At 41.5% G+C, this 27775-nt stretch overlaps 1 protein-coding gene across 3 annotated transcripts in view; it reads right to left on the reverse strand.

Moving 5' to 3' along the window:
- PAX3 (paired box 3) overlaps nt 1-27775 on the reverse strand; it is a gene marked incomplete at both ends in the record, with an annotated part of 74337 nt that overhangs the window by 16743 nt on the left and 29819 nt on the right. For 2 of the 3 annotated variants that reach the window (XM_080350111.1, XM_080350110.1), the window contains one exon: nt 8231-8436. In XM_080350111.1, coding sequence (XP_080206237.1) covers nt 8231-8436 — 206 coding nt within the window. The remainder of the gene's footprint in view (nt 1-8230; nt 8437-27775) is intronic. The other variant, XM_080350112.1, reaches the window with a different exon arrangement.

Raw genomic sequence — 27775 nt, forward strand, 5'->3', positions numbered from 1 at the left:
GAATACACTGAAGCTCTGAATCTGTCATTCTGGATGTTTTAAAGCAATAGTTTTTACTGTAAGTACTATTTACTATCACAACCTCACCCTTTTCACATGGCTTGAGATTTGGCTTGCAAGTGTGTTTAACTCCCATTTTATGCCAGGTAACTGCAGATTTCATATGTTGTGTGTGACAGAACACAAAGAAGAAATAATGTAACGGTAGGACAGAAATAAAAAAAACCATGCGAGTAAAATTAAATGGGAGACTTACAATGTTGAAAGAGGGTTTTGGAAAGTCCAGAAAGGATTACTCAAAACTATATAACTCAAATTAAATATTTTCTTTACATTTTATGTAATGTTTATTAAAATTAATCAGATCCCAAACTTCATGCAGTAGCAGTTATATCCTATGTTAACTAAAATTATTTATTGTTTTTTAATCACAGTCTTTCACTTGGATTATGTCCAGCTGCCCTGACTTAGTCTCAAGAGTTCAGGATTTTTTATTTTTTAAATCAGCACATACTATGAGGAATCTATGTGTGTTATTACCGCTAATTAAAGAAATCTTGAAAAATTTTGCCAATATCAAGTCAAGACTTGAAAATAAATCTGGTCACCACAAGCCAGTGTGGCTGCTTAGAAACATACTGTAAACACCTGGGGAAATGTTGTCTTTTGTTTGTACATCTCCAACATGATCTAATAAACGCAATGTCCTATTATATTCAGCAAATTTCAACTTCCACCAGCCTGATAAAATCCTTATCTTTTGAGAGGTGTTTTCAAATCTAGCGGGTCCCCATCGGGTGTTTCTGTTCTGCCACCCCCCTTCTGAGGAGGAAGCGACTGTCACCTGGATGCAGAAATGCTCTGGGTACAGTGCAGGTGTCAGACTGTGAGAAAGTGCCACCATGTAGTGGGAGTAACAGCAAAACAACTCTAAACAATCCATGTCTGCTTCATCTGATGAACCAACATATCTTGAATGTTGCCTTCACCAGCAAGAGCACAGATCTGGGTGGAAGGCAAAGGCGCTTCAAATCACCACTACTGCCCCGAACTCCCGCATGGAAGCAAAAGTGGTGATAAGCAAGCTGCTGCATTTTGGAGACTCAAAATACAGTGTTCTTACACAAGCAGCGTTGTGTCTGAAGGAAGAGGATCTACTTGTCTTGGTGTAACATGCAGGAGCTCTAAATTAGGTCAGCATTGTTCTTGGTGCTGTGCAAATGCAGACATGGACAGAGGGAACAGGGCTTCCTGGAGGGACCCCAGCACCCAAAAGTGATGTTGCACCAGGAGCCAAGTCACATTCATCTTAATGAAGTATTGGCTCCCCGGTTCCTGTGTCACTTTCAAATATGGAATGTAAATTACTCAGATGATTTGGAAACAAAATTGAGCCCCAGTCTATGGCTGAAATTTACATCTCAAGAGTAGAACCAAAGAAGATGAAATTTAGAGCAAAAGGAAGGGAATAAAAAGGTCTGTTAAGGGAAGTAACTATTGGTGGTTCTACTTTTTCAAGCATCTGGAGCTGTACTGACCAAAAAAGAAATCACACCACAACAGAATATAAATATATATATATATATATATATGTATATTTTTCACTGATGTAGAATGGATGAGGTGAAGTAATAAGTTTCTCCCATCTCTATTTTCTAATATTTAAATGTTGTCTTATTATCATTTTTCCTTTAATTAGTTCACAAGTTATCATGCCAACATCTTATTTTGTTGATCTCAACAGGATGTTCTTTAAAAGATGCATTTATTCACTTGGGAACATACTAGTGTAATTAGCCTTGACATTTCAACAATCTGATCATAAACACAGAGTGCTCTATGTGCTTTTAAGGCAAAAAGATCTCTGATCCAACAGGGCGAAACATTTGAGATGTGAGTTTTGCAGGAAACCCATGGTTATTATGTTAAACGCAGTCCTTACCATTGCAAGCGTAAGTGCCAAAAATTCGGAGTCAAAAGACTGATGTATTGTTAATGGCACTTCTAACTTTAGACAGAGGGAGGGTAGGGGTTTTTTTCCTCCCCGTTCTCACCTTATGATATTTTTTCATGGTATCTTCCTCCCCACTCTCCCTATTCCCCACCTCTCCCTTCCCCTGAAATTCACATTTTAAGAATCAAGTCTGTCCATCCTGACAGCAGGCATCCCTGGTGGGTGCACTCTCAGGGGTGTGCCAGAAGCAAACTGGGGAGGCTGAAGAAGGAACTCCTGCTAATGAAGCTGGGCTGCACCAGCCTGGACAGAGCCAACTCCGTTACCTTTGCAAAACACAGCAACACAGCTTCCAAACACAGCACAGTGTCCGCTCCTATAATCCCTGCTGATGCCCGATCTATGTTTCCTCCAACTGCCTTCAGAGCAGCCTGGGCAGGAGCTCCCATCCTCTTGCCAGGCCAACAACTGACATCAGCACTTGTGCCCGCCTGACCCTACCGGGAATCCATTCAGAGAACACAAAAAAAAGACAGGGCCCGGGGAGAAGAAAAGTGGGTTTTCTTCTGTTTTTTACTGCCCAGTGATACAGTACCAGCTGAGCTCCAGGAGAGCATGGCCAGGGACCAGCCACAGAAAGAAGTAAGAGTGGCAAGAGAATTGCCTTGTAGCCAGTTGGCAAAACTGCTTTGCTGTGACATCTGCACACCCCCGGCCCCACAGGAACAAGGTCTAACACGTATGCACAGAGGCACACCACGGGAAGGACGCTTTCCTCACAGCATCCCAAGGCAGCACTGCCACCCTGCCAGAGCGGCATGTCAGACACTGGTGGGAACGCCACAGTGATGGGAAGTCATCCCAGTTGGGATAGACCAAGTTAGCAACCTGATGGAAACCAGGGTTCTTCTAAAACAAACCCTAAATAAATAATATAAATTAAAAAGGAGGTAAAAAAGAGACATCAGACCAGAAAACCACCAGACTCTGCCAAAGGGAGCAAGGACTCAAAACTACCTTCCAGTGCAATCCAGCATACTCAAGTCTCATAAGTTTCTTTGAAAATACTTTGATTCAGTACCACACAATTACTTCTAAAACATTGCAGCTGAATAGTTCTGCAAAATATTGAGTAATAAGCAAATTGAACTGTGCATTTATAAATTAAAGCATCACTAATTTAAGCCCTGAGGCATCAGGGACCAGAAAAACAGAATCAAAATCACATCCCTTCTTTTCTTTTATATTTAAAAATGTCTTGGGCCTGCATATGTTTGTAGTTGGTTAATTTACCCATAAGAATTTCTGCTTTACCCGGGGCGGGGGGAAAAAAATAAATCAGCAATTACAAGGTTATCTAGTACAAGAATGCATACAGCATTTTCTTTCTTTATCCTATATGTGATTCAAGAGGACAACCTCCAAAAAAAAGGCACTATAAATTCTCCATAAACCACATCAAGAATAACTGTAAGAATCTGCTGAAAGCTCTTAAATGTTCCTGAATCTGTTTGACATTCCTTTACCCCATCTCCCCATCGGACTATGCAACTCAGCGTACAAGCTCAAATAGTTTCAGAGAAGCTGAGGCCGAGGCCAAATAAAGACTTTTTTTTGGCACAGGTCCTCCCTCCCCCGTGATTTCCCAGTGAATGCTTTTCACTGTTTGCTACTGAGAAGAGACTATTAATACTGAGAGACTGGACTTCTGAGCTTTCAAACCTTACTACCAGCTTAAGAGTCATTATTTCTTCTCTCACCTCTCCTCGCACTATCTTCTCCAAACTGACTCCTCGCCTCCCTGTGCCACAGCGAAACAAACAATATGCAAACACAGCACATAAATTTAAAAAAAAAAAAAGTCTATATAATTTTTCTTCTGGCTACTCAACACTTCTGTGCTCTTGGGACTTTTTTATTTGCTGACTATATAATAAGCTTTTTAGACAGGCTTACAAGCTGATTACAAGTTTGACATGGGAACATCCAACCCCATCCTAGTAGCCTGGAGAGATCTGCCTGGATTTTCAGACATGTTCTTTTGTTAAACAATGTTTTCCTTTTTTGAAGTTTTTGAGCAAACCAATTTAAACCTGGGACTTGGCTGAGAATATTCTTTTCAGGACAGAACATACTCATGTTTCAGAATTCTTCCTGACTTTCCTGCTTTTTCACCATTATTCATGGACTAAGAGTCAGACAAATTTCTCCCATTGACGCGGTTTGGCAGGAAGGTCATGTCCCAGCCGCTTCTCATGGCAAGACCTCCTGCTCTCCATGATCCCACAGATCCAGGAGCACATCCTCAACACGGTCCAACATCCAAGTCTTGCACATCAAATCTCTGATAATTTGTGAGGCCGAAGAGATTTAGCAGAGATTTGTCTGACTGGCCAGGCCCCATCACCCAAGGCAGGATCCTGGCCCTTCACCTGCCATGGGACAAACCTGAACCTTATTTAGAAATTCTTTACCAAAAGATGGAAGTGAACACCTCACCACTGTCAATCCGAAACAGGCTCCAAGTTGCTGCCAGATTTCCCGCAGTTTATCCAGGTCTAAAAATAAGCCTGATGTGAGAATCTAAAGGTGGCCAGAAGAGATGCTACCCACTTCACTCCTTATGTGCCATTTGTTACAGAAACCATCACCATGCTGCTCCAAAGCTCAAAAAGAACCTTTGATCTTTATCTAAACTAGGGAAAACTTCACTTTTAGAACTTGCCTTCAGATTGAGTGAGTAAAAATAAGCCACAGAGCTTAAAGGTAAGTTAATGCTGGTTTAAATGAGGTTTTTGAACTGGACCAGTAAAGCACTGCACATCTGTGATTTTTACTCATAATACATGACGCTTTAACTTCATATTTCCAGGTTACTACCTTTTTTTCTTTTTTTTTAGACTTTTTAATAAGCTGTCATCCTTTGGGACTCTACTTATGTTACTGAATTGTATCTGATGAATGCACAAGACCAAGACACTTTCCCCCTTCCCACTGCAACTAACATGCAAGAGGGAGCTGGGTGACTTTGGAAGAGGCAGCAGAAGAGGTTCTCCTGGCTCCACACGCAGGGAAGAAAGCCTCAACAGTCCTTGAGTAGAAAGATGCTGCAGGAGGAATCGCAGGCAGCATCTTAACTCCTTATTATACCCAGTACTGAAGTATCTGCAATGATTGTAACTATACATCTCTGTGGGAAACTGCAGTGGGTCTGTGGAATCCTTGTCAGAAAATATGGGGGTAGAGATCAGCCTTGAAGATATTAAGATTTACCCTTGAGAAGGATGGGAGTAAAGGAGTATCCGGAGATATGGAGTTGTACCCGTGAGAGAGGAGAGATGTACCCGTGAGAGAGAAGGGAACAGAAGAATAACATGGATGATAGCAAGTTTAACCAATGAGATGTTAGTGCTGTAACTTGTAACCAATAGTGAAAAGACACATGAACTGGCAGAATTGTATAAAAATGCACTTGTAGCAATAAATGGCATCTATTACTTTCATCTTGAAAGAATTTGGTCCATGTCGCTTGTCCGTCTCAACCGCGACACATCTCATTACTCTCACAACATGGAGTTTGTTGTAACAAACGCTTTTCCCCATAAGATTTCCCTGTCTCCATTATTAAGTCTACAAAAAACATTTACAATGTAAAGTTTCTTCTCAGTTGCTTGCAGCTTTCAAAAAATCCCTTCAGGAGTTGAAATGTTCTAAATTTAATCTCAGCCCAAAGGCAACTTTTTTTCCACTTCCAACAACCAGCTTAGAAACATGCATTTGGTTACCCTTCAGCAGTGGAAAGTGAGAAAATAGATGGTCCAGCAGTTTAAGACTCTTCCTTTCACGGGTGCTCAGAGACCGCCTCAGGGAACAGAAGGGAAGGGGAAGCACGGGGGCGGCAGGGTAGAAACAAAAAGAACAAAACACGAGATCCAAGCGCTACATGGAAGGATTGAGGGAATAGCAAGGTTGGTCCAGTTGTAATCAATTAAGTAACTTCCTAGACAATGCAAAACAACTCTATGAAATTGGGTCTTACAGCTTCAGAGAAAAGAAGAATTATCTGGGCTGCAAAGAACCAGCTTTTAAATGATACTTGGTTGTGAAGCAGTCAAAGAGATCTTTGTGTGTATATCTATGTAAAATTTGGTATCTCTGATCTCTATCACACTGTTACTAAAAAAGAAGTGTGACTAAGAAAGCTTGAATGCTACATCAGTACGGCTGTCCAACCCTCCAGCTCTCTCATAGGGTTATTTTCTTTTCACAGGTCATCTTTTATTTCATGCCCATCATAGGTGGCTATTTTAAGGGGCTATAGAGAGGTGCTGAATGCTGATAAGGCAAATCCTGTATCCCTTAATCCACTGCTAAACCACACTGCCAGGTTTCAAGGGTACCAGACAGATGGAGTGCTCTAGGAAACTGCCCACAGGCTGGCTACTTCGACCCCAGCTGATCTTTAATCCAGAAAGGTTTTGTTCTGGTATTTTAATCATTGATCGACTGGGAACTTTCTTCCATGCTGGGTTAGGTAAAATATCCATATGTCAGAAGTACCGGGGAATTTGTGAGGCTGTAGATCATAGGAATGGTGTGAGACAGGATGCGTCTCAAGGGAACCAAGGAAGCCATAAGGAATGTAAAAAGTCACAGGGTTAAAGCCACATTAGGACAGCTGTTATGTTAATGAGAGCTCTGCTTTTCTTCTAGCTGTGGGTCATTGATTTAGAAAAAACATGAACAAGGTCTTTTTCATTTTATCATTTTTTTCCACTGAAGCTAACATAGCCTGAAACGTCATATCTTAGATCCCATTCATCTTGCTAACAGAACTTGTGTAGGAATTTATCTTTATTATGTCTGTGTGTGGATGATTCCTAGGGCTTGATTAGGCCTTACCTGGCCCAAGTCTGTACATGAAGTCGTTTTGCAAGCATTTCGCTTTGTATAAATGTTAAGAAAAGAGTCATGCACCGCTGAGTTTGCCTTCCAGACAAATTCATCCATACATTTGGTTTTCTCTCAGTCATAACAAACACTTACAAGAAACGTGGTGTGAAGTCTTCTGCAAAAATATTTATCAGGTAAAAGTGAAAAAGTCTGGATCTTTCAAGACAGATACTCAATCATACAGTCATGCTCCAATATGCATGCTTGTCTTATACAGGCAGAGGGATATCCTGTGTTGCTTATTTCAGCTCTTAGCATATGAATGCCTCATCTGAGCTCCAAAGGTCAAAACATAAGAGTTTCACCAAAGCAACCAAATTCACTTGTATCCTTGGCTAGATCACAAGTTACTGTTAATTTCTCCTCCTTGGTTAGATCACAGGCTGCAACATTTTGCTTGTCACCCAACAGCACATTTGATTACAAACACTTGCAACTCCGACCAATTCAAACAGGGCATAGTTTTCCAAACAACTCTTAGATGTCAAGAAGTAAGAGACCAGCAGAGGATTCTGCCTGTGGTATTGAACATTTTACAGGCCGTGCTTCTGTGCCATGAAACAGATTAAGTCCTAGTCTGAACCTGAACTCCAGGGTGCAGTTTATTCCAGAATTATTTAGGTTTGGACATCTGAAAATCCAGGTTCATGCTTTTTTTTAAAGATTTAAATCAACACTACGGTTTACTCCTCTAGCATGTTGCCTTGTTTTAGACAATCCAGATCTACGTGAAGTGGTGAAGATCTAACAGTTATTTGAGGGTTACTTTATTTTGGGTTAAACTGACAGCAGGGATAAAAAAAAAACATTACAATGTTTAAATCAAGTGAACTTCAAAAGCTAATCTAAAAGTAAACTGTAGATACTGCACCAGTAACTTGCATGGCTCTACAGACACATTGTCCTTTTTAAAACATTTTTCTCTCCTGTGTTAATGCCTGAAAGACCCAAACAACAACAAATGAAAACAGTTCAATAACTATAAACTGGCAACAACATCTGACCTGATTACATGAAGAGTGCTGTCAAATGCATAAAACAACAAACTGGGATAATAGACCTTCTTCTCCAAAGGCTCAGTATTATATTCATGGTAGATATGGAACAATTACTGTGGAAAACGCAACTTTTTTTTTAAAGTCGTGTTCTTAAGCAGTTGAAAAAATCCATGTCCATGTACAGATACAAAAAGCCCTAAGTTTGTAAATAATATAGCTTCACGTTTGCCTTCTACCCAAGAGTATGATCACATAAGAATATAAAAGGATGGACATGCTAACAGAACAGGATATTCCCTTTGTCAGGCAGCTTTTAAATACATACCTGGACACGAGCCTCTGTGAGCTTGGCTCTTTGCGCGAGTTCTTCCCTAGTATAAATGTCAGGGTAGTGTGTCCTCTCAAAAGCTCTTTCCAGCTCTTCCAGTTGCTCTGCTGTAAAGGTTGTCCTGCTACGACGCTGCTTTCTTTTTAAAGGTAAATCTGGTTCAGAATCGATGTCAGAGCCTTCATCAGACTGGGGTGCTGATGCTCAAAAAGAGAAAAAAGACAAAAATTAGCTTTAATAGTGTAGAAAGAAAAAAAAAAGGGGGGGGGGGGCAAAATATTGGATCAATTGATGATATCTTCTTGTATGGAAAAGCTGCTTTTGCCCCCATGACTCAGAGCTAAGTTGGCAGATTTCAAAAAAGTAAGAAACAAATCAGAGTTAAACATTACGTTGTGCAAATGTGCTCAAACAAATCAACACTTGTCAAAATCTCAGCTACGAGTTTAGCACCTTTTCCTGGCCCAAGAATATTTAAGGACCTCCAGAAATCTTTTTGAGTAAACGAATTATTCAATTTCTTTGTTCTAACTCCTCCAGCAGTTTGGAAGTGTTTTAAAAACTTGAGTAGTCCTGCTTAGTCCCAAGCAATCAGACAAGCAATGTGACCTCATTCCTTTCCCTGAATGGTTGAACTGATATAAATATTTGTCACACTGGTGTGTGTATTGTAACTTAAACATTTCAACTTCATAGACACACACCCATGAGACCTTCCCTATAGATCCATCACTGAGACCTTACTGCTGAAATTGTTATGAAAGTGAATACAAAGGAATGGGGAGAGCTATTGAAGAAATTAATTCTCATATACATGTACATATTTATTTACTTCATGTCACATGTAGTATTTGTCTTATACTCTGAACAGTATTTTAGCTATGTTTGTCTTAGTATATCTCAGCACATTTAAAAATTCCCACTCATCTGCAACTTGCCTGCCTTAGGACCACCTAATATAACCTTAGGACGGGCCAGGCAAGTGTTAATATGCAGAGGAAAAAAACAAACAAAAAAACCACAACAAACACACGCATACCCAAACAAAACACTACGCACAAAAACACCACCACCAAATAAATAAATCAATAAATAAATAAATAGAGAGAGACACACACACATAGCACAGAGAAGCCCTGTAACAACAGCTCAGAGCAGTATTCTGACTTGACTCTTCTAGTTATTATGCTAAAGCAAGGAGACTCCAGCATGTGTAATGACAAGAGTTGAAATATACAAACTGCATTGCTCCTTCTTCTAAGGTTTCATCATTGTTCCTCATCACCTTGGGAGGTTTTCCAGCACAGAGAACAGCTACACACAGATATGTTGATGCTTGGCCTCCAGGGAACATGACTGCAAAACAGCCGGGCTGCGTTGCACCAAAGGCCCCTCACACCACACTCTGAGTCAGTACTTTAGGAAAGTCAGCAATAAACAGACCACATACAGCACGTCCATGACCCAGGAAGGGGCTACCAGTTCTTGTGATGAGCAGTTTAAAGATAAATCAGAACTGAAACTCTTACTGGGTCCCATGGCCGTGGAGAGGGGGAGGTCCCACACAGCCAGGTGCTGGTGTCGCTGCCCGGTGACCCTGTGCTCCTGGGCAATCAAGTGAACTCCAGCTACAGCCCAGCCACGGCTGAACCCATCGCTACAGCTGTGAACACAGCAAAGCCTCTGCCCGTGCTCAACCGTATTATTTCTCCAACAAACAGTAGCAAACCAAAGGAGTAGACTGGTGCAGACAGCTGCTGTCCTAGGCGACAAGCACTCCCCGAGTCTTCAAGGGAAACCACCTAAAGAGGGCAGACACTCCCCAGCGATGCTGAAACTGCTTGTTCAGTTGAAATACAAACATTGTTTCTACTAATTCAATAATGCCAAATGAATTACTGATATAGACATTGATTTAAAATAATCTTCTTAACGAGATTTATTTGGAAGTAACTGAGAACACAAAGCCAAAAAGAAATCACTGCTTCTCAAGCTCCAGCTAAAACCCCCTACCATGATCATTCCCAGCTATCTTACATTTCCAATTTCACTCAAGCTGTTTGAACTAATAAATACACCTAATCTGTTTACTTAGTCTTACAGCATGAGAAAGGCAAAATGCTTTTTCAGAAAATTCAGCTGAAGAGTTTATGAATTTCTGCATACCAAAGAAAGAACAATCACTGCTAGACCAGAGGCTCTTATGTGAAAGCTATCTTCATTGTCCCAGCATCATCGATATCTTGGACCCCACAAACACAGGACATCAAGAGAAGCTCCACTAGAGCTCAGCATCAACCTACTGTGAAAAGATCCAACTCCCAGAGTCTCTTACTTGCACAGAAGTTTTGTGCCAAGTAAGACTGGATTATGATGTTGTTCATCTAGAGAATATTGTCCTCGAGAACAAATGGGAATCAGCACGAAGATCTCATCCCAAACAGTTCAAGTTCATTAAACAAGAAAATCTAGGGTACCCCGAAATGAACATAATACATTGTCTGAGTTAGTGACAAATCCCAAATCTTCTCAGTTAGGGACTCAAGTGACACCTGCCTTCCCCAGCAACTGCCAAGTTACAGCCCTCCATGGACAGCTTCACAGTGCTGTTCAAAAATAAAAAGAAACACAGGATATTTAAAATATAATTTCCCTATGTTAGCCTCAGATACAGATCACCCACCTTAAGCAGAAGAGCTGTTGCAGGAGAGCACACTAGCCAGGCCAGCAGGGTCATGTTGGCCAGTAGTGCACTCTGACCACTCCTGACACGGTAACATCTCAAAAAGAGCTCAGGAATGTCCCTTTTGGAGACAACTTCTCTGATGAAAGTTGCCTTCAGTTGTGTACAACGAGTTTAAAAAAAATAAATTCCCTGATCTCAGGAAATCTTTAGATACTCTCTTTCAGACTCTACACATATGTATGTTTCTTCTTCAAACAAAACTAAACTAAAAAGGCAGCTTAAACTGTGCACTCCACTTTAAATAGTGGACCTTTATTGCTAAATTTCTGACCTGAATTCCCTCACCAACTGGATAGGGAGTAAGACCTATAGTGGTCTTTCTGAAAACATTTTATGAAGACTTAGCAAAATCTTGTGACGTTTCCCTGCACCTTACATTCATGCAGCAATGGGAATGCACAACTGACACACTGACTTAACTTCATTTTAGCTTTACATTTCATTAAGCAGTGTATGAAAGACACAAAGGCAAACCAGTCAGAAAAAAACAGCTGAACAAAGTATCTGAGAGTCCAGGACAATGTATCTAATCAAGTGCAAACATTTAGAGAGAAAATAATAAAAATAAAGTACAGAGAAAACATTTCTCAAATGAAATGGTTTCTATTTCTATCTGATTTCATTGGTGTTACCCTTCACTGGGCCTGGCTGCTATGTGCAGCTTTATGGAAAACATTGAGTTTCTTTGTCTTGTTTGATCTGCAATATTAAAATCAGACTAATGTCATCTCAAATGATAGTTGTGCTACAGACTATGTTGGTTTTATTTCTAAATCTTAAAGGTCATTAGTTTCAAGAAGGTTTTTGTTCTTATTTTTCCTTTTAAAAATAACATTATTAAAATGTTATGTAGGTAAGAAGCCTATCAGAGTATTTGCTAAGCACATAAATTGGATACACCTCAGACTTTGATAAAAGCAGTATTTGTTTTCCATATGCTCAATAGCCGTAGCATATTGCCCTTTTGCTAAGCAGTATCTCACGAAGAGATCCTCTGACTTCCACGTTGCAACAAGATACTATTCAGCACAGATAAAGGTGGTCACATTTTAGCCGAGTTATTTTTGTCTCCATCACCTCCACAGAACATACAACATACATATCGGTAATCTTTACAGTTGTCTTAATGATGTTAATACTCCAACCTCTCAAGCTACAAACAGGAGAAAGGAGGAGACTCCCCAGCATCTGGGGGATCCCCAGCCAGACCCCTGGGGATCACCACTTCCCTCCTTACTGTAGCACCTAAAATGGGACACCTGTCTGAAAGCACTACCAGTAGCTGATCCATTAAGTTTAATTAAAGAAGGAAGAAATTACAGAATTAAAGAGCAGTTATTTGTCCTTTAACCCCTTCTGACCTGTCTGGTGGCCCGAGGAAACACTGCATGGCAGTTATCACCATAATATGAAAACAACCTCTGCCCAGTGTTGTAGGTATTTGATCACCTGGAGCTCTGCAATGGTCCCTTTTCCAAACACTATAAGTAGACACATCGGGACCAAAAAAAAGAAACTAACAAAATAATGCACAAGAGGTCATTCTGTAGGTTGTTCTTCCTCTCAGCAAGACATTCCATTTGAATAATTAAATAACAAAAACATGACAACCATTTAAAGCCCATACATTACCGGTGCAGCACAGTGCACCTGACAAACACAGGCAGAGGTTGTCTTTCTGTGGCCCGTGAAGGCACAGCTTCTCTGGCTATCGTTATGTCACTGTGAAGTTTTAAAAAAAAGAAAATGTTATGGAGCCTCTTCCTCTAAGCATAAGAGCCTGGGGTCTGCCCTAGATAAATTCTGCGTAGCTATGGATCTTGCTAAAATAAGACAAAAAAGCCAAAGGCTAGGGTGGGTTCTGGTGGCAGTTTTATTTGTTAGCTACCCTCCTTGGATCTTCCCATTTCTTTATTCATGCATGATTAACTTCACAGGCTCTCTCCCTCATGCCACATCTCTGTGACTCAAGGCTACGGCTGTGACATCCCCAGCTTTGGGGGTTCGGCAGCGGGTCCCACCAATGGCTGTCTGATCCCACCGCCTTTCGCCCCAAAGGGACGTGGGTGACCTCCCTCGTGTTTACTCGGGTGCAGGCGAGGAGGAGCGCAGGGGCGCCGCTACCCCCACACAAACCCCCAGCAAATGACAAATGACACTTTTTCTTTGTGATCTTCGGGGATTTTTGTTGACTTATTTGGAAGTCTTTTGTTGGGTCCTAAGAAACAGCCTGTGGCTGAGGCCTATTCGGCCGATTTCCACGCTCCATCTGTGGTATCCATCAGCGGAGCCTTTGCCCGCATTCAGGGCTCTGACACCTGCCTGGCAGGATGCGGAGGCACAAAGGCGGCTGCAGCGGGGGCCAGGGGGGCGGTGGGCTGGGGGGGGGACATGATGCAGGGGATGCACAGCAGGGGTTAATCCAGCCACCCCAAACTGCAGCACCTGGAGGGGGTCTCTCCCAGACTGCCTCTCCCTGCCAGAGGTGATGGGCCTCGGGCACAACCCTCCATCACACTGCGGGTGAATTACAGAGGAAAGGTGGGGCGAGCTGGGAGAAATGCCCCACTATGGGGGAAATCAGTCACCTCAGGCACCAGCTAAATAAACCACGTACGCTGGCTTGCTGCGAGGCTGGGAGCAGGGGTAGGTGGCCAGCAGTGCATTCCTCCCCTCATCCGTGTTTGTGTTGGGGGAGGCTCTCAGCAGCTGGCATTTCAACAGGCAACGGGCTAGAAACACATCAGGCATCCTTTCTTTCCTCAAAATAAAGTCCACAGGAAAATAAACCAGCATCTTCATTTCCTACTTTCAGCATTTCTCCTCCACTCTGAGCAGTCCAGTTTAGAGGCAGGCTCATATTTGCATACAAAATACAATGAAGACTTTGGAGCCGACCCACAACCTCCCCTCCTAGAGCATCAGCCCTTCTTTTTGCTGTATTTGCCTGGGGAAACTTGACGCCAGGCTCCCCTCTCCTCCCAAAACCTCCCTGTCACAGCAAGAAGCCATTGCAAAGAAAATACGCCCTGCCAGGTCGGTGCTAATCAAAACAGGACAAATAAACTCTGACACTCAACAACTCCCTGAGTGCCCACAGCCCTGGGTGGAGACTGCAGATCAGTTATGAGTATGGCAGGAACTCAGGGGGCCTGGAGTCACCCCCCAGCCACCTGTGAGCTCTTTAAGACACCACAACTGAACGCCGTATTTATCTAAGATAAAGCATGCTCCCAAGGTTAGAAGAGCACCCTTAAGTCTGAGGTTGTGGCGCTCCCACCCAAGCAATTTTAGCAAGTTTACCAGCACTCAGAGCTGCAATTTTATCTATTTCACTGTTCACTTTCTATGAACAGCAAATATACAAGAGAATTATCAGTGTTGCTAGAAAGCAACAGAATACTTTGTACAATGTTAAATAATACCCAGTACTAAAGTTACTTTCTACTGTCATTTTGATTATGATATATTAAAATACAAGAAACTAAACCAAAAAAGCAAACCTCTGTTCCAGACATGAATATCGCTCATCTAACAAGAATTGAGTCACACTTCAATAACCCCTTTGAAGAACGCTATTTGCAAAGGCCATACTTGCAGAATCATTGTAAACGGCTTTTTTTTTAAATTTCACAGGAACTTTACAAAGTCTGCAGTGAAAAAATGAGAGAAATGGGGAGAAAATATGATGCTGTTTAAGTAAACTGATGAATAAGAGTAATTAACCTGTTACTGGAATTGGAAAAGAGCGATCCCATCTCCTCTGATCTCTAAGCTGAAAAAAAAGTCAGCACAGAAAAGTAACAACCGCCACATCACTGATAAAAGTGATTTTCCCAAGATAAGTGGATGGCATTTTTATTTTGTTTGAGCTGATTCACATAGAGAAATGTGCTTTGTACAGCGAAGTGAAAAGGAAAACAGTAGCTGCAGTAAAAGGAAATGGCCAACAGTGACTTTTATTTACAATTACCAAGAGACAGGCTATTATTGACCATATGTGCCACAATCACCCTCCTTATCATGGGTTGGCCATCATGTCCATTGGGAGCTGTTAATGAACTGAGTAATTGAGCTGCTGACATGTGTTACCAAAACAAAACAATAGGAAGAAGAGACAAATGAACATTTTATTTGCCAATCAGAGTAGGTTCCGCTTTTCAGAGAGCTGTGCCTAAGTAAGTGGCTGAATACATAAAACAGTGCATTGAAGGCAAGCAGATGCATGCACAATAATGGTTAACTGACAGCCTATGGCCCATCTGTGCTTAACATTTTGTTAAAGAAATTACTTGACTTGCTAAAGAGACAAATCATACAGCTGCCCCAAGTGCTGCATTATAAGAGATAAATCATTAGCTAAACTGTTTCATGCTTAAAATGACAATGCATATTAACAGTTTTGCAGGGACATTTTGTCAGCACAGCTTGATGCAGTTATAATTTACAAGAAATGTGACAGTTCATAGCTATTAAACGATTTCAACTTAGAAGAGAATGACAAGAATGTGAAGACAATTTCACCGCACAAACAATTCACAGTCTCTTCTTTTTAGAAATATATCTAATTTTTTTTGAATGATGAAATAATATAGAAAGAAAAAAACAGCCAGTATCTAACTGTTCTGCACCATTAAGCCGCTAGCATGTACTTCATTCAAAACCACAGAGCATCAAAAAGGAACACATTCCATTTTAAATATCAAAGACTGCATCGCCAGCATTAAGAATAAATGGCTAATTCTTAACTGTGTGTGAAAGGATAAAGAATTTCTAGAGTGAAGAGGAAACTGCAAATACAACTACAAAAATCTCTCCTTATTCTCTCACCTCCTATTCCAAAAAGAGATTTGTTTTGTTGACACAAGTAACATTAAAGGATCTAACAGCTTTGCATGTGGGCCTGATCCCACTCTCAAGTTTCACTGCTGTGAATTTGCACTGGGAATTACTATCATTATTATTTTATGTTGTAAACTAGAAGAACTGCAGTTAGCACTCGGCTCCTGTTGTACGGGTAGTGTAGACACATGAGTGTGGATAGCCCAGGAGCCCACCTCCCCACCCAGGCACACAGAGTCCTGCACCCCTGTGCTAGTGCCCGAGGCAGGGGCTGGGAATGAAACACCCCACAGGATGTAACCCGGGAGGTGCTGAGCACCCTGCTGCTGTCCCTGCTGCAGCAAAACAGGCAAAACAGGGCAAAAGGGATTTACCTGAACAACTGTGCTGCCTGACACAAATAAAAAAAAAAGAAACAAGCAAACAAACCCAAACAACAAACACACCCACACCTGTGGAGCCTTTCCCTGTGTTTTCAGAGGCTGGTGCCCACATAAGGGTTCTCTCAGGTTTAATGACTAAATAAAAGTTAAATTGCTACAGTTTTCCCCACAAAGACAAGACTGCTGTGCTGACTTGTTGTGGTTTCTATCCACTGGCCTCAAAGGACAGCTCTGCTGTTTCCACCAGTGTGAGAGCACAGCTTGGTCTGGGCAAGATTTGGCCCTTGCTCAATCTTCTCAGCAGATCCAGGGGAAGGGTTCAGTGGGGAGGGTGCTCCAGCACCAGCCCATACAATCCCATGGGCACTGGGCTCCCAGTCACACCAGACCATCTCTCAACACAGCCTACTGACTCGGAGAAGAGGGTTTCTGAAAAGTGCAAAGAGGAGTCACATGTGGCTCCTATTGATTTCCACCAGGAGCTCATGAGTTCCCACAGCTGGGGGCTTTTCCAGCCCTTCCCATAGGAGCACTCATGGTAACACTGCAAACACAAGCATTCAAACATCTTGTCTTCTCACTTAACACTGGGAGATTTTAAGGAAAAACTTCCAGAGAGCTCAATAAAACTACTTTGTCTCCTAAACTTAGAAAAATGTGAAGGAAACTAAATACTCAAATCCAAATGAGGTTTGCTCTTAACAGCCTTGAGGAAGTTGATATTTTAGGCAAATTTTTATATTAAAAGAAAGGAAGAGTTAATAGGAAAGCTAGATTTCTCTTGTACAAATCCTGAAACATATCAAGGAAGGATTGGCACAGTATCTTCAGGCTGGTATCAGCTGATGGAAGAGCCGATCAGTAACCAATTAAGACTGAAAACACTGAGTATCCCAGGAGATGGAATTTATCAGCTGAGAAATTAAATAAAACAAATGAAGGAGTCTCAAGATAAATAATGAGACTGTGTTAGCGGGTTAAAGTACTACTAATAATTGAGCTATCAGCAATCTCCCACTGCTTTAAGCCGTGTGGATTCTTCTAAAGGAAAAATATATATGTATATGTCTATGAATTGTATTTGGCTCAACCCTTTGCAACAACAGCATGCAAACAGAACTCCTGAAATTATACAAGCTGATCAAACATACTGGGCACACTGAGACGGAAAAAGCTTACAAGCATTTTTCAAAAACTGCTGTGTATTGCTTCACTGGGTTTTGATCAACTAGTAGCATGGATAAAACATTTTGGAAGAAGAAAAAAAATTAAAAAACCCACACACACAGCTGTAGTACAGACACTTATGGTAAAAAAATTTGAGAATGTTTTAATACATTTCCTAGCTCTCTCAAGTAGTTCTAACACCTGAATTAATACATCCTTTATTCAAACCAGACAAACACTGACAGAGCAAGCTGTGGTCAATAGTTTCATTTCAATGTCAACATTACAGTCCCCAAAGTCTCTATGGGAAATTAAGGCTATCATCATCTTCCTAAACCCACAGCTGCAGCCAGACCACCCCTCAAGCCACTTTTACCTACTGGAAGGCTAAATTGAGTTAAATGACCATCTCTATCACTCTCAGGACTTGGAATGGCCAAAATATTTCCAGAGGTTTTTTTTTTTTTTTTAAACACAATAGTGGATTTTGTCATTGAACGCTTCATTTACTCTAGAAATCACTTTCATTTGCAGAAGATTACTGAGTTTCATAATAGAAAACTAAGAGTGCTGATATCTTTCCTTGTTTGTTTTTTCTTTTCTTCCAGACTTCAGCCAATAAACAGGTTGCATTTTTCACCAGGTATTTTTCCAGTGATTGATTTTCCAAGGTACTATCTACTCCTGCCAATTGCCTCTTTTCCAGCCAAATCTGTTAGTAACTCAAGGTCACTCCCATCACAACTACATAAGAATTGGGGTGCTGACCTCAAAATCCATCATCTTCTGTCATGGGACCTGGTTCTACAGGGTACTGAGCCCTCCAGTCCCACTGGCCAAAGACAGTCTCTGCCTCTATAGTTGTTCCAGGATCTGGGATGAAAGGCCCCTTTACAGGGTTACAATGGGACAGCAGCAGGATGCTCAGCACCTCCTGGGTTACATCCTGTGGGGTGTTTCATTCCCAGCCCCTGCCTCAGGCACTAGCACAGGGGTCCAGGACTCTGTGGCACACACAGCACTGTTTCAGTCATTATACTGCCTGTGACACCATTACAATAATTAACTGGAGTCCACCCTGGAGATCACCTGCATATTCTCCTTGTTTCTTGCCCTGTGGGGTTTGTGTGCCAGGGAACTCCTGGTGTCATCCTTTAATTACCCTTCCCAGTGACGGTCACCCAGGAGCTCACAGTGCAACGCCTACACATAGCTCAGGCTGCCCCAGTGAGGTGAGAGGTGAGCAAACCAACCTCACTAAAGCTGCTAGAGCCCACAGATGCCACCTGACCACACTGTTGCCATGCTACAGACTATTAGTGGACATGAGAAATTAAAGCAAGACATTTTCTATTTTCTTTTTTAAGGTAGACATTGAAACAACTGAAATTTGGGTGATTAAACAAAAAGGAGTTCCATGTTCCATGCACACACACAGTGCTATAAAGAGATTAACACTGTGATTTGCTAATAATAAGGCAACGTATACAGCTTGCTATGTATTCAAAAGTAATGTGGAGAGCTCAGTTTCTGAAGAAAACACACAATTCTTCAGTCCAACAGGAAAACCAGAAAAAAGCTGAACATCAGCCCAGCTCAGAGCAGTCAGCAGACAAGACTGATGGGCCGTGCTGGGCTGCAGCCAGCCCCACAGCACCTTTACAGCACAGAAAATGCGTCCAGCTGGGAGTCACTTTTGATCCATTCCCTACACCACAGACATATACAATTCTCATACATTTGCCCTCACTTACTACTTGTTGACAGATGCTGATAAATGCTCTTGAAAATCTACAAGAATGATGGTTGTTGGTGAATGCTTGACAGTAGAGACGTCAAAAGTTATTTGAGTAAACATATACACATTTACATCACCTGCTTTGAAACATCTACAGATATGAACAAAGTTATAACAATCTCTGTATTATTAGCAGCCCCCAAAACTGAAAAAGTAACTCTGCCCCAAATACTGTGTGATATAAACACACTGGCTTTTCTGAACTATTCTAGTCACACAAATAAGACAGAAGCACAGGGTACCTGCTAGAATGTCCTGTAGGCTTTGCTTGGACACTAACATTGCAAAACACATTATGACCCTATTATTTCTTTCCCCCCCACCCCCACTATGTATTTTGAAAGAGTATTTGTTCAATTTGAATTTGTTCAATTTGACTTGAATCAAAATGAAATAAAGTTTTAATTAATATCAAGCCCCTTTATATAACCCCAACATTAACAGAGATTTCAAATAATGAGAAATGAAACGTGCATGCTGATAAGCATGCAATCCACAGTGTGCACAGAGTACAACTTACGTAGTATTTACATTATTATGCTAATATAAAATGTTAGCCTAACTATTGCCTTCACTATATTAATTTTAGCAGACTTCACCATGACAGTTTCTATTTTGTAGCAGTATAAAAGAAACTGTGATTTCAAGCACTTCTCAACAAAATTTGACTACAAAACATTTCTCAGAAAGCTGTAAATTAAACAAAATAAACCCGACAAATTAAGCAACAAATAAGGTTGCTTTGATTTTTTGGGGGATAGGGAAGTGCCTTCACTCAATTTTAAAATATAATTCCCACAGGCATTCAAAGAACTGTTCCACAGCAGTGCTACCCAGCCTTCATTTAACCCACAGATCACCACAGACCCCAGGGAAGTCAGAGACGGTCCCAGCCCCTGCACAGCTTTTTGCAAAGGGTCGTGATGAGGGTTTTCATGGGTTTGGAGGGTTTTGACCACCCTCTTTTGGGGGAAAGGGAGGGCAATGGGCAGGGTTCAGTGGTTGGCTATTTAAAAAATTATTAGTTATTAAAACTAGTTGCTACTATATTGTCAATTTCCCAGCTTTCTCTGCTACAGAGCAAAGTAGTGGAATATAAACTCCAGGGATTTTCCTTAAAAGTTCTAGGTCAGCCTTTAAATAAACAAAAATACTGAAAGAGTCTGAGCAAAGGGATAAAACTTTAGACTGGGATTTAGATATTTTTTTGGTTTCTAACAGTCTCATGGATTTGAGGCCGGCTTGGGCCATTTAGCTAATCTACCTGGCATTTATTAACAGCTGTGAAGAAGTACAAATCCAATACTACACCCCTGTGACATGTCACACATGAGATAACTCCTGCATCCCACTGTGATTACAGCCTGCCAGGTCTGGTACCCAAAACATGCAACCCAAGGTACCAGATCCCCCACTCTCACTAACTTCTCCTTCTTGACTATTTTCCACTCTCATGCCCTCCCACCCTGCCTTGTTGTTTCCAATTTGAGCTTACAGTTCTTCACTCTTGCACAATGCGAGCTGTTACGGGATGCCAAAGTGTCTTGGAACTCTGCAGTATTGCACTTGCTAACACACCTGACAAAAAAATTCAACATATTATTAAGCACTCTCAAACTGAATCTTTCTTACTACAAATTGGAGTCGTATTTTTTGCTGTCTCAGCTTCTGGAGACTTAAGGAGCACACACAGAACATGCTACACACACTATCCTCAACATGCAGATCCTTTACACTGCCAAAATATACCACAAGCACACTTCACCTACAGACTATGTGTGTAAGTGGGTACACAGTAGGGCACAGTCTGCAAACAGTGCATGCATGCATAAAAATACAAAACACACCTTCTGTTAACACCAACAATGACAATCATCTGGTACGAAGACAAGGAGAGAAAAGGCAACAGCTTTAATATTATAAAGGCGCAGATGTGCTGTGGGATCTTCCATATCCTGAGCACGCAGGTCAAGGCAGTGCTGTGATACATGTAACATGTACGTAGTGACCCAACAACATAAGCATCTTGGGTTTCCATGACTTGAAGTGACATGATTGTCTAAATAGAGAGTATTTAAGGCATATGTAAGGTACAAAAGCACACATACTATCACTCACTTGCTGTTTGCCATTCCCAATGAAACATTCCCAATGGCAAAGACACTTCAGAATCTAGTTCTTCATCCCAAATATTAAATGCCAATCGCATCATTTCAGTGGACTTTGGATCAAACTTCTAGACTCAGATGTAGCCCTCAATCACCCACAGGTATCAGGAATCTCCAAGCACAGAAGACACAATGTAAATAGACTTTAAGTTTTTTTTCCCAGATAGGAACCTAATGAAACTGCCTGTGCTATTTTTGGAGCATGAAGAGGATTTCATTGTTAGACGATCTTCCACACACTGAAAAAATCAATAGTTTCATTAAAGCTGACTGTTTTACCTTCCAGAAATAGGGCAAATTCTCTAAGATAACAGTGAAAGTGGTCCCAAACAGATCTGCAATGTTTAAAAGCAGAAAAAAAAAAATAGCAAAATGCAAACACACGAATTCAGAAAAGTTGTTAAAATGTCTAGCTTAGCTACAATCTTTGATCTCTGTAAAATCAGCTATCTTAAATTATTAGGCTGTAGGGTTAATTGATAGCATCTATTTAAAGGTCCTCTTTATTTCCCAGAGGGGAGAGGTGCTTAAAAAAAAAGCTTTATGCCAACTATACAGCTATAAAAATTCTGGCTCCTCCTTCATCTTGCCTTCCAGTGCTACAGCACCGCTGAGCTGAGTCCCTATTTGTTCCACTCACATGTGACAGAGCACTGCAGCCTGAGAAGACACATGTGTGATGCTGGGTGCCCAGTAACACTGCAAGGGACAGTCTTAACAGGAAGACATGTAATGAGAGAGCTTTCTTAGTTGGCAATAAAAGTAATTCTTGTTTCTAATTTCTCTGAAAACATTGAAATCCTCCTAACACTGCACCACATTCAAAAGTAAGAGGGTTTCTTGAAAGCAGCTTCTTCACATCTCCAGGGTGCTTGGCATTTGCCTGCCACTGTACAAAGCCATAACAGGTCCTGAAATGGGAGCTTGGGTTTGGCTGCATGAGAGCCATCTCTCGTCTTGTAAGTTCAGTCTGGAATAGAAATACCCCCATGATGAGTACTGGAAGAAGCACAGCCACTAACACACAGCCGAACTCTCCCTACCTATGCAGTCAAGAAGTATGGTTTTTTGTGGGCTTTTCTAGGACACTCTGAAAAGACAAGTATTGAACACCCACTGAATTCCAGCAAGATACGTACTTATTTCCTATTTGTCAGCAAATGTTTAATTTTTTTCCTTTATTCACACCCTATAGATTGTAAGATGCAATTGTTTGTCTGCTCTGGGTCAAATCCTGCTGAGAGCCACACCTAAGTGTTAAATACAAATTAGGAAGTCAAAACTTGGCCTGCAACCCAGCCAGCCAGAGCTGGCCTGACGGATGCCCCAGATGTCTATGGGGCAGCCTCCAAGAATGAACTGTGCACAATAGCAGAGAGACAGAACAGAATAAAAGCTGCATGCTCCCAGCCAGCCTCCTGTGTCTGCGAAGGAAAACAGAGATCAACTGAGAAATAAGCTTTTTGTAGCTTTTCTAAGTGTCTCCTTTTCAATATTGGAGAAGCAGGGTAAGAAGATCCAAGGTCTCAGGTTTAAAGCTATTCAAGGGGAACTCAAATCACAGAAACAAACACAAGAGAAGCACTCTGTGAAAGCCATGTTTGTGAATTTTTGCCTTCATCTACTGTTGGCCAAGCATTCCACTTTTCTCTGTCCCTGGTGGCACATAATGTTGTGCCTTTGGGCTCACAGCAGAAGTCACTACAGAGATTGTATTTGATAGGAATAAACAGAGAGGCTTCGTTGCTGTGAGAGCTTACTCACATCTGTGCAGCAGGTCGGGTGTCAGGGGGCTGAGACCACTGCTCACTACTGAGCTCAAGAGTCTCCATCTCTGTGTTAAAGCCTAAACTTGTCCAGTGCACTGTCATGTCCTTACACTATCATGTCCTTCTCACAAGGGCATCTTAAGCTCTGTGTTGGTACAGCATCCAAAATAGTGGCAATCCTGTTTACCATAGCAATACAAATAACAACAAGAGGCCTGGAAACACTTCTAACATTTTCAGTGACAATTATCTTATTCAGATGCTCTAGTTAGACTTTCCAAATCACAGCCTAAGGGTATTTATCAAATAAAACATTCCACTCAAACTTTGACCCAGGCTGTGCTCTGGTCAGCATTCATTTAATTCTAACATACATCACCAAATATAAATGGATTAACCAATAAGTGCAGTGGATAACAGTGAATGCTCAGATTGCCATCTTTAAATAAGAGCCTGCCTCTATCATTAAAATTTCTAACAGCCATGTTGTTTTGTTAAGGTAGCAGAATCAGTACTGCTAAAATCCCTGCACTGCTTTGAAAGTCTCCTTCAAACATCCAGAATTGTTTTGCAGATTTTTCTTTGGGATTTGACTGCCCAGGATAAAAAAGTTTGAAAAAGTGGTTCAATCAAAACAGAACCTTGTTCTGGCTCCCACAGTGACCTTTGTCTCACTTTTTTCAATTCCACATGGCTCAGAATCCTTACTGTGTGTTTTTATAAGACACAAAGCCAATATAAGGACCACTGAGAATTTTTATCAGAACAAGAATAATATTTAAGATCTCTGTGAGGAAGAGTCTAGGGCATCTTTTGACCAATTCACAGCAAGTGAGACATTGTTGCCTGTCTCAGAGCAGTCACACATTTAACTAGAGTGACAAAAACCCAGTATTGTTCCCTCAAGGAATATTATTGCATTGGAGACTTGAATTTTCATTGCCACCTGGGACCGTCAAGGTTCAGCAGAAGGTTTGTGAACTTTCTAAGCAAGCCTGGACTTTGTTTTGAATTTTTAAAAAAAGATCTATTTATGGTTTTGCATCAAAGTCATGTGAAATGTGTGGTTTTGCATGGCTTCAATTAGAGACAAGCCTGAGGCACAAAAAGCTCAGATCCTGATCTGGATCCAGACCCACCCAAAGCTGAGGGACATTTAGACTAAAGCACTTGGTTCTTGTCCATCTCTCATTCCGGCATGAAAACCAGGTGGGACTCACTCTCAAACCCCTGCTCCTCCGCAGATTTTTGCAGCTCCTCCAACTTGACATAGCAGTGCCAGGTTCCCTATGACTTCTGACAGGATCTGAAACCCGTAAGACACTATTTGATTCTCTGCAAACCAAAACCATGGCATCTTCCCAGCTCTCACAATTAAGCTTTAAGCCATAAGAAAAAAAGCAAACAAAAAACCAACACACACAACAAAACACAACACACACAGCCATATTGACAGTTTTATAGACCCCCGAGGGCTGTGCCTATATCCAAAGAAGACAGTGGGGCTTTTTTAAATTAAGGCGAATTAGCAATCAAGTTTCTAAGAAGGATTCAGTTAATAAATTAAAGGGTAGAATTCAAAACTATTTCCAAAGTTTGAATTCTTTGGCCAGAAATCGTTCTCTGTACAGTGGAAAAATGGAACATTGTCATTCTGATGCTTGTCTTAATTGGCATTCAGTTGTTTTCCTCTTTTAAAGTAATTTTTTAATACATTAGCGGGCATCATCTTGGCCTGATGTTGCCATTGGCTTCATTAAGAACAAGATAAGCTCCTAATTCTTTTCTGATAAATCCAAGGGCTTATTCAGTTAATTTTTGCAACAAGAATCAGGGAGAAAGACTTAGAAGCAAACTTGACCCTGTGAGGCCACTGAAGGAACCAAGATTCCCATCCTCCTCCTCAACCTTCGAGTCTACCAACACACTGAACAAACTTTTGGCTCTCTGAATTGTGCACCCCTCACACAGCCTGGCATCAGGCGCCTGTTCCCGTGAGGCAGGGTGAGCACTCAGCTCACGCGAATTAGCAGCGCTCCATCAGGACCAGGCTCTAGCACAAAGTATTTTATACAGGGCTTAAACTCACAGTTTAGCAGCACAGTCATTCTCACAAACAAAGTTAAGCCAATCCTGCAAATTCTTTTGAGTGTTTATATCAAACTCAATGCAGCTACCATTAAAAGGGACGACTTACAGACTCCTAAAATGCCATTCCCTTTAATATGATTTCCTATGGTAACACACAATTCATCGGAAAGCCTTTGCACCTATTTAGGGACAGACTTTCAAATTAACTTCAGTGGAGCCCTGACAGATTATACCAGCAAAGGTTCGGCTGCTCTGTCGTTGGGGTATGTTTCTAATTCATGTCATTTCATGCTTTCAGACCATGGTTGTGACTTGGTGAGGAAGGGGATATTTGCCCTTCTCGTTTCACGTTTCTCCTTCCAAGCTTTCTGCCCCACCTCCCCCTCTCTGTGCTAGCAGAAAAACAAAATCTTGTTAAAATCTTTCATGAAAAATGGAAAGAGAGAGGGAATTGTCGGTCTCTAGAGGGAGAGGCGTGTGGTCATGGCACTCAGGATGCCGTAGAGCAGAGCCCAGCTGCGCACTGGGCAACCTCTGAGACCAGAGATGGACACACACCTGCCCTGCAGTAGCTCCTTCTCTATTCCCACTCTTCAAAAGATCCAATGAGTGCTTAAAAACAAACAGATCAAAAAGCAACCAAACAAAAACCCAACAGTTCTCCACTACCCACCCCCAAATAAACCCCAAGCATTAGAATTTGGCTCTCCCACACTCCAAGCAAGTGTCCTAATGACACAGATGAAGTGAAGGAACTCAGAGATGTCTGGTTATGGTTCTTCCCTCATGTCCAGGGAAACACATTCCATCCATGAGGCAGGGTGGACAGGCACCTTCTCCCCCTGCTTCCAACCAGGAATTCCAGCTGGAGTCAGGAAGCTTCTCCTAGAAAATAGGATGTGCTCCCAAGAAAAGTCTGTTTTGTCCAACTGCCAGGGCTCAACAGTGTGGGGGTTTTTTTGTTTGTCTGTTTGTTGGTTTGTTGTTGTTTAAAGAAAAAGAAAAAAAATACAAAAAACAAAATTGAAGCTTGTCTGTTACAGCTCAAATTTTTTTCGTATGACTTTTCTCATATACTTTAACAACACAAACTTCAGATAGATTTACCAAAATATTTAATTAAGAGCCTGGAACTATTCTGGTAAAACTGCACTGAAAAGCAGCAAACACATTACTGTTTTTGTGAGCACATGAAGGTTTTCCATTATGCTAACTAATGTCTCTGGAGTTTGGGACTTTCCAGAACACAATGTTACGTACTAAATGCATAATTCAAGGCTACAATATCCACATTATGCAAGTAAAATTCTAACAGATAATCTCTTTTTTTGTCATCTCTTGTCACATTGGTTCTCAGAAATGCCGAATTATTGTTGCACATTATATTTTAATCACCATTCAATGCAAACATAATCGGCTTTAGTGAACAGTCATATTTACTATTCCTACAACTATGGTCTTCCCCCCTCCCGCCCAAAGCACAACCAAATTTGCACCATTCAAACCAATCTCTTTAGAAAGTCAAGCAAAGTGCCTCCTAAAGGCACCAGAATTTAAAAGAACCATATTCCACCTTTTTTTTTTTTTTGCATGTTTCAATGGGGAGCATCTTAGCGTGGAACTAAAATAAGTCAACACCACGAAGCACAAAAGACTGCAAGGATTTTGTGCAGCACGGGCTGGTCAAAGCGGGCAGGCAGGCTTTGTGTGCTCCGGCACAGCAGGAGCATCCCTCCCCACAGCCCTGCCCGGCGGAGCGGCCGCGGCTGCCCCGGGCGCCGGGGTTCCCACACCCAAGGCGGTGGGAAGAGGAGAAAGCTGAGCTGCAGAAGCAGCGTTGTAAATGGGATGAACTGGTCAACACGCTTCTTAGGAAATGCACGGCTTCCAGGAAGGACCACGTGGAAAGATTCACAATACCTCCGCATCAAAAGGTTTGATTTTGGCTACACTGGTGCTTTCAAAAGAAAGCTGGGGCTGTCCCCTATAGCATCAGCTCTACTGACTGAGGAAGGAGTTCACAGACACTGCTGAGGATCCTGCAGGTCCATACAAAAGTATGGTTTAGCTTTTAATGTGAAAAGGGAAAACAAACAAACAAACAAACCCCACACACTCCACCAAAACAAAAACAAACCAAAAAAAAACACCACCAAAAGACAAAAAGCCACACACTATAAATAACCTAAAATTAAATACAACTCCCATTTTCCTTTTCTCCATTAAGGATGCCTCAATTTAAGTCTCCATCTTGCAAAGTATTCTGATAAATTATTGTTTCTGCAGTTAAAGTTTCATATTTCTGTTTTCCCTTAACACCTTGCACCAAGGCGGCTTTAAGGATAACGCCTGTGTCAGGAGCGTGAATGGGTGACCCTCCGGTACACACTGACCCAAAGATAAACTTTGACCTGATGTTTGCTAATAACACTTCTTCTTAAGATGCCTTGTTTCTTTTATGAACTACCGCCTGACTCTAGGATCTAGAAGCTGACATGCATTAATATACATCTCTGGGTGCCCTTTGACTTGGCCATCAAGACCTTTTGACCCCAGACTTGGTTCTGAAACCCTGTCA

The sequence above is a fragment of the Nesoenas mayeri genome (genome assembly GCF_963082525.1).
Source record: "Nesoenas mayeri genome assembly, chromosome: 9".
Lineage (NCBI taxonomy): Eukaryota > Metazoa > Chordata > Aves > Columbiformes > Columbidae > Nesoenas > Nesoenas mayeri.